Source organism: Cucumis sativus, chromosome 2, assembly GCF_000004075.3.
Source record: "Cucumis sativus cultivar 9930 chromosome 2, Cucumber_9930_V3, whole genome shotgun sequence".
NCBI classification, from domain to species: Eukaryota; Viridiplantae; Streptophyta; class Magnoliopsida; order Cucurbitales; family Cucurbitaceae; genus Cucumis; species Cucumis sativus.
Genome location: NC_026656.2, coordinates 23,628,009 through 23,636,519, shown reverse-complemented (window position 1 = coordinate 23,636,519; position 8,511 = coordinate 23,628,009). Strand labels below are relative to the sequence as shown.

The 8,511-nt window shown below is 31.1% G+C and overlaps 1 protein-coding gene across 1 annotated transcript; it reads right to left on the bottom strand.

The window, feature by feature from the left end:
• Window positions 1-397: 397 nt before the first annotated feature.
• On the bottom strand, window positions 398-2,986 carry LOC101205391 (cytochrome P450 81Q32). Its single transcript, XM_004151875.3, has 2 exons — window positions 2,073-2,986; window positions 398-1,241 (listed from the first exon to the last, which is right to left on the bottom strand). The coding sequence occupies exons 1-2, from the start codon at window positions 2,958-2,960 to the stop codon at window positions 621-623; spliced, it is 1,509 nt and encodes a 502-aa protein (XP_004151923.1). The 5' UTR covers window positions 2,961-2,986; the 3' UTR covers window positions 398-620.
• Between the last annotated feature and the right edge of the window lie 5,525 nt (window positions 2,987-8,511).

Sequence of the window (8,511 nt, the reverse complement as noted above, 5' to 3'; positions counted from 1 at the left end):
AAATGGTAGAAAAAGGAAACACAAAATGCTTTTTGCGCAACAAAATGTTAAGAGACATCTAAGGAAACAAACATAAACACAAATGATTTTAAAGATGGAGTGCCTTGCCAAGAAATAGAAGAATAGTTGCACGGTATGAGAAAATTGCAAGTCGTGCGGAGAGCATTCAATTATTAAAAAAACACTTCAATCTCGTCACAGAAGTTTAATATTTTTTTTTAAACTCAAAATAGATAATATGATAAGAATGATAATTCATATTGAATAGAAAGATATTGCATCATGGTTTGTATATAGGAAAATAGACTGCCTCATTGGCCCTTCCTCCACCAGTCATATGCCTCGCGAACTTTTCAATTTGCAGAATATGGGTAAAATACCTGAGAACACTCCTCTGTTAAGAAAAACTTTCGTTCATCCACCGCTAATGTTTTATTAATATTATTTTTCTATATGTTGTAGAATTTGCACCAATCAATTTTTTTTACGACTTCTGAAACTATCAAGTTTGACATTTTTGCTAAAATGAACCAAGAGTTTTCGTGGTCGCAAACCAAAAAAATACACATATCCATTATTAACATGTAGATTGATAAGAAATCATTTTCCAATATTACCCATTATTGTTTCATTGATAAAATTTTCATCATAATTGGACGTGGTCTACACTTGGCTGTCAATGGTTGAGCTTTAGGCATAGTGAGTCCTTCACCTTCTGTCATATCCACCAATGAGTTGCCGAGTCTTTGCCACTCAAAGCATTGAAGCAATGATGCCAAAGTCAAGGCAACCACACGTTGTGCCATTCCCACTCCAGGGCAAGCTCTCCTTCCCAACCCAAATGGCAATAGTTTGTATGCATCAACTCCATTTGCATTTTCATGCCTTTCAGGCTTGAAACTTGTGGCATCTTCCCATAGGCTTGGGTCTCTATGTATTGCCCAAGCATTAATCAACACGGTTGTGTCACGTGGTACATCATAGCCTCCTATTTTGCAGTCTTCAGATGCACAATGTGGCACAAGCAAGGGAGTTGCTGGATTCAATCGTAGGGTCTCAAAGATTATTCCTTGTAAATAACTCAATCTCAACAAATCAACTTCCTTAACTAAACACTCTTGACCAATGGAGCTATCTATCTCATCTGTAGCTTTCTTCAATACTTCTGGATTATTGAGCAGATGACATAAAGCCCATTCTAAGGTCACAGCTGCTGTATCAATTCCTGCTAATAGTATTACCTACAAAAATAAATTAATTTTAATAAACTATTATTGATTTCTTAAATATAAAGAGACGATAGATAATATTGTTGAGGATCTCATATTCATAAACAATGATTTTAGAGAGCACTAAATGTATCAATCTACACCAAATTGCATGAATTTAAATCTAGAAATAATAATTAGATCAACTTATACCTTTTAAGTTTCATAATTGTAATTTACAACAAACTTAGTTTGGAAAATATCGTGCTAGACATATAATTTTGTAAATTAAACGTCTAAATTGTTGTGAGCTAATAAATAGTTTAGAGCCTCATTCTTATAATTTACTTTAATGAGGACAAAAGTCTTTTTACATGTAAGAATTGAATGCATTGAATACATGAACATGTATAAATAGATCTAAATTGAAATAATTAGTTTTTTGCAACCTATTTTTTTTAATTATGTTTGATAAGTTTATATGGACAATTAAATTATTAGTTTAAGGTTTTATAAATCTTGATACTATTGGCAAGTTTATTGGTGTGTAACCCCTATATATTTTTTCTTTCAAAAATGTGGTATCATAAAAAGGCCCATAAAGAATACCTAAATATGGAAATTTTCTGTATTCTAAATTTCATAATAAGTATGGGCATATATATACACAAACATAACAGACCAAAGACTCTAACCAGATTTGGATCAAACAAAAATAACAATATTAAATAATCTAAACAAAATAATAATATTTAATACATTAACATTATATTTGGTCAAGAAAAAAGAATTATAGAGTATCCCAAAAAAATTTGATAAAGAGATGATATATTTGTCTTATATATTAGAGAAAGAGAAACATACTTGTATAAGACCTTTGATAATTTGATCACTATAATTTTCAGGTTGAGTATTCTGCAGGCCAAGTAAATGTTGAATCATTGTATTTTCTCCATCATTCTGATTCCTGATCTCGTCAATTAATTGCTGAATAAGTTCATCTGATGTCTTTGAAAGCTTCTTTACCCTCTTATTATAACAAGTTGGATCAATCCAATTCCATAAGGGTATAAAATCTCCTGGATTTCCTGCTCCAGCAATTGCCAAAACTTGTTTCACCATCTCTTTAAATTTCTTGGATCTTTCCTCATCTTTCAAATCGTCACCACAATTCTTCTTTCCACTCATCATTCTCATAAGAATATTGAACATAAGATCCATAAACATAGGGAACATCTCCACTACCTTAAACTCTTCAAACGAATATCCATCCCACAATTTACACAACAAACGTTTGACTTCATCTTCTCTACCTCCCACAAAAAGGTTAAGGCGACTTATGGAGAAAATCTCGAGGGTACTAATTCGACGGAGGTTTCGCCAATGTTCGCCATAAGGCGAGATGACTAAGTTGGTATAGTTGTATGATAAGTACTTTCCACTCTTTACCAAAGGGCGATTGGCAAGAATTATATCATTCTTTGTAAAGCATTCTTGGACAAGAGAAGAAGAGGATACAACTACCGCAAGACATGAGCCGAATCGGAGAGAGAGGACGGGGCCAAGCTTTTCAGAGAGGTTGTGAAGGGTTCGATGGACAGGATGTCTGAGGAGATGAAGATGTCCTATTAGTGGAAGAGAAAAAGATGGAGATGGTGGGAGGTTTTTGTGACGAGGTTGATGGAGGAAGTTAAAGGCAAGGAGAAGAGAGAATAGAGAAATTAGAGAAATAGAGAGCAAAAGAAGATCCATGTGATTGATCACTCAATTACTTTGGTTTGATATTGATATTCTTCTCTTTATTTGGTGCTATTGATTGGGAAGTTTAATTCTTAAACATGTTTTGGAAATTTGGTGAACTCAAAGTTTTCAAGCTGACAACATAGCGGAGGACAAGACAAATTTTATTTTAAAGAAAAAGATCAAATTATTTGTTTCTTGGAGGGTTTTTTTGGATTTTGCAACTTGAGATGGTTGACTTTTTAATTTCTTTTTTTTTTAAACAACACGTTTCTCAGTTAAATTATTGAAATATTTATATATCTTTCTTTAGTTAGCAAAGACTTGACTATTATTTTTAAGCAAAGTGAATAACAAAACAAGAAAATTTACTAATGTAACTAGAAGAAAAACTAACTAAATAAGATCCCCAAATTTTGTCTGGTGAAACAAGTAGTGGTCTTGATTTGTCTTGTTTGGGATTGTGATATTAAAGACACATTCAATAGGAACTTTGACCATCTTTTTAATTATTCTTTTATGGTGAATGAGATGAATTTTCTTTTAGTTTTGGGATACACAAAATTAACCCAAACCAAAAGGGATCCAAAACCTTAAAAACTACCAAAAACTTGTTCAAAGAACCTTAATCTCGTTGAATCATAGCGGCTCTAACCCTTTTAACCTCTCGAATTCGTCCTTCAAATACATAGTTAAAGCAGTAGTTAGATTATTGATTCGGTATTTAAGATTTTTCAAGAAAAAAAAAACGCGGAAGGTTGTGGAACTGACCAAAGATGCAACAGAAGCGACGATCGATAACAAACAGAGAATAGCGGTCCACAGCGTGCATGTGTAAAGGAAGCAGTGGTAACGTGCCAAAATCAATTTGAGAGAGAAAATGGAGAGAGAAGTGGATGGATTATAGGAAACTACCGATCGGTGGCAGGACAGGTTTTGCTGTGTGATGGGTTGTGGAGAGACCAATTAGAGAGAGATAGAAAACTAAGTTGTGGAGAGACCAGTTAGAGAGAGACAGAAAACAATGTTATTTTAATAAAATATATATACATAGGTCGAACATGCCCTAATTAAAAAATAAATAGGCAGAGTTTAAGCATGCAAAGGAAGGTAAAAGACGGTCAGAATGGAGCACATGAGATTCACCGTCCTCTTTTCAGATCCACTTTAATTTTCAAAAGGAAGAAGGTAGGCGTGTCTGCAGAAGCCATGCATGCAGGGTCTTTCTCGTGAAATAGAGTGAGTCTTTTCCCCCTTTTAACACCTTCTTCAATTCTCATCTCTTCCCATAAAAGCTCTCGGCACTCTCATCGCTTCCCACAAAAGCTCTCGGCCTTCACTGGATTACCTCTCGACTCTCTCTTTTCCTTTTCCTCTCCGATTGATTTCTGTTCACATTTTTCCTCCATCCCCTCATCATTTTTCCATCATTATTTCTTACAAGATAATTATTTTCCTAACCTTTTCTCCCTTCAATTCTCTTCCACTCTTCTACTCCCAACATAAAGCATTTGTGGTATGTTATTTATTTATATTTATTATTAAATTCTAACATACCAACATAAAGCAATTATCTCCTTGTTTGAAGAAAATAACAACTGAGCTATATTTTCTTATAACCCAATCCCTTTGAAATATATATATATAAAAGAAATAATATATCATATTCTCATGTCATTCTACTTTTCGTGTGGTTGATTGACAACAAAAAAAATAATAATAAATAATTCAAAAAAAATTGTATTAGTATTTTATTCTAATTTTTTTAAAAAAAAAAAAGGTTTGATAAATTGTGTATGTATGATATGTGTATTAGGCTTAGGGTTTAATATATGAAAAAGATTACACTATTAATCTAGATATTAAAAGAACTTTTAGATTATTGTGGTAGTGTACAGTCTTGACATAAATCAAAATTTATAAGATTGGAAGACAGATGTTAATAAAATAAAATAGTAAATAATAATATATAATTTTAAAAACTTAAATCAAACGAAATTTTTTGAAAATAGTACACATTTTACAAAATATTTATAACATATAGCAAATTCTATCAACGATAGTTATTGATATGTTATAGTGAAATTCACATACGATAGATCTCAAGATGAGAGAGATTTGACACTAGGGTTCAACTTTTAGGGGTAAGAAAAACTAAACAATGGCAAAGGAAACGTAGTTCATGGCTCAACCAGACATAGACGTTAGACTTGGCGGCATGGCGTGTTGTCGTCATTCGGGGGGTCAAGCAACGCAAAAGCAGTTGAGTAGTGCCGTTGGCGAGAAAGAGAGGTCATCGGCGTGAGAAATTTTGAGGGGAAAGTTTTGTGTTTTCACGAAGAAGAATCCAAAATTTTCTTCTTTTCTTTCTTCATTAATTAAAAAAGGTAATACTAAAAATATGAAAATGATCATATTGTCCCTTACTTGAAATTAAACTTACCTTTTTGCCCTTAGTTTGCTTCCTTCAACATTCAAATTTTCAACTCTTATTTCAAACTAAATTTGTTCTAATTTTCTTATTAAAACAAATCAACCTTAAAGAATTGACAATTAGATTTAAACTTGTTTTTATCACAACTTAAGAAATATTGATATAAAAAGAAAATGTAAAGAGAACTTCCATTACTTGATGTTTTAAAACGTCAAGAAAAAGTACATATCACTTGACATTTAAAAAATATCAAAAAAGTTGAAAATTGGCCTACTTTTGCATTTTTATAAAAATTCTTGATGTTTTATCTTTGAATTCACTCATTTCTTGATGTTTTTTTGCTTTTGAAAAAAACGTCAAGTATTTAAAATCACAAATGTCAAGGGAGTCCCTTTTTCTAGTAGTGCCCAATCAACTGGACAACTCTAAACTTGTTTGGTGGCGATTGAGCCTAGACGACAATATATAGAAAATTTTGGATTCATGAGATGTAGTCGACTTAGAAGATAAAAAAGGCTCAGCGGAAGGGGAAAGGGACAATGAAGGTGACAGTTGATACTTGCGTCGATGTTGAATGTGGTGGGTGACTGAAATCGTGGAGAAGGTGAAGTGGTTTACCGAGGGAAGGGGTTGGGTTTTTGGGTGAAGGGGTTTTGGGTTGGAATATTTTATAAAATACCCTAGTTTGAGTTTCCTCTTCAAGTTGAAGATAGGGTATCATACCTCTTGATTTGTGATGCTTAAAAATTAATCAAAAGTTTATGTAAGCGATAACATTTAAAAAAACGTCATGGTTTGTGATGCTTAAAAATTGCCAAGAAAAAGCAGTGCCAACAACATTGTCAATAATAAGAGTATCAAATGTAGGACTCTATAAGAAGGAATTAGGTAATTTACTATGTCAACCAAAGTAACGTCTTGAGTTTAGGAGGAGAACATGAATGATTCAATATCACATTTGAACGAGAAAGGTTCTAAGCACATGAAAATAAAGGTTAAGAAATGTTTAAAAGAATTAAGAGTTAACATCTATTCCAACAAGGTATGCCTTCCTTTTTCAGTGGCTCAATCCTAAAAACTCCAAAGTTAGGTATGTTTAGCTTGGAACAATTCTATGTTTGGTGATTTTCTAGAAATTTTCTTAAGATGCGTTGAGTGAGTTCAAAGCTTGTTGAAATGACTTGTGTTGGTTTGTAAGGACAACTTAATTTTCACCCTAATAAACTTTAAGACAAGTAAGGATGATGTTGTCAAGTCATAGACAAATGTCGAGGATCCAAATTTCGAATCCTAAACCTAGTATGTTGAAACCCATGAGTGAACTGCATTTAGATCAAGTGTTATGGAATAGAGGATCATTTTCGTTCAGCAACTACTTCTTCGTATTTGACCCAACCTAGCAACAAACACTTGTAAGGGAGTGTTTCAAGTGTTTGTTGCAACACTCTTTTTCACCAATATTATTAAAGAAATGTCAAACAATAATAATTTTGAATACTAAATAATAGAAAATTTATACAAAGTATGATAAATGAAAAAACAAAAGGTCTCTAATTAAAACCATCTACAAAATATAGAAAAAAGAAAATTTTAAATTGACTATTGAAAATTTAGTAGATTTTACTATATTTTTATAAATAACTTCAATATTTCTTTAATATATAAAAATTGGGTCTTTCGAAAAATATAACAAAACACTAAAATTAAAAAACCTACGGATCCACGATAGAAAATACAAAAAATGTCTGAGGATTAATTGACACCCTAGTTTGCAAAATATATTTGGGTAAATAATCTTTTATATTTGACTATTATTTCATGTGCGATCGTTTAGTTTTAATCGTTTAAATACGGGTCCACGATTTTTTTTTGTAGATTATTTAGTACACGATTTTTAGATTTGACAGTTTTTTGTACACAATCGTTTAGATTTGATCGTTTAAATTTGGGTAGCTAAATTTAAATGATTTTTTTTTCTTCAAAACTTGGATATACAATCGTCTAAATTTGGATAACCAAATCTCAACAAGTTTTTTTCAAGATTTTTTGGTACAAGATCGTTTAGATTTTATACACACGATTGTTTATATTTTGTACACATTTAGATTTGATCGTTTAAATTTGGCTACTCAAATCTATTTTTTAAAGATTGTTGGTACATGATCATTTAGATTTGGCTATTTTTTATTTACCATTGTTTAGATTTGGCTATCTAATATGTCAACCATTTTTTTCACGATTTGTTATATTTATCTTAAACAAGATAATAACAGTTTAACTTTTTTTAAAAAAATTAGATCTTTTGTATTTGGTACACAATCTTAAATCAAATAACGGTTTGAAAAAAAGTGTAGAAGAGGAGAAGAAAAAAAGACAGATAGAAAAAAAAGATCGCACAAAAGAAGAAGAGAAAGAAAGACGATGAAAAAGAAGGATAACCTGAAATATTTAAAACATATGGTAGCCAACTTTATAAGATTTTTCATTTTGTTATTGATGTCGTAAATATTTTATCTATTTATTATATTTATGAAAATTAACCTTTCAAAATTAGGTGTTATTATTTTCCACAGGAAGTGTTTATTTTATTTTTTTAAGTGAAATGGTTAGAAAAATTAGATTGTATTGTTTAGGATAGTAAACTTTATTATTAAAGTTAAGTGGTTAGATATTGATATGCATGTAATTATTAATCTTAAAAATGTATTGTCACAAATAAAAGACAGAAATACAATAAATATTATGCACTGATGTTGATAATTTGTTGACTAAATTATAAATTATATCATCATGTTATAGGTGTGATTTGAGCGATTTGGATGTATTCAATTTTAAAATTAATAACACGGCCGATTGGTTTATGTTATTGATGTGAGATGTGACTTATAACCCGTAATGGAACGAACAAAAAACCACATCAGTAAAACTTGAACATTGATTGTAAATGAGCTAACAAGCATAGTTATCATTAAAACTACTTATAAATATTAAATGTTAATTAGTTTTATTTATACATATTATCTAAACAAGGACTCGAGTCCCTTCTAGACCTATACTGAATCTTTCGTTGTTTATAATAATCTCCACACCCATGCATTCACATTGAATTTAAATATGGTCTTCAAAAAA

Coding starts and splice junctions, on each gene's coding strand:
- LOC101205391 (XM_004151875.3), bottom strand. CDS start 2,960: ATGGATCTTCTTTTGCTCTCTATTTCTCTAATTTCTCTATTCTCTCTT. Junction 1,242..2,072: donor TTATCAAAGGTCTTATACAA/GTATGTTTCTCT, acceptor TTATTTTTGTAG/GTAATACTATTAGCAGGAAT.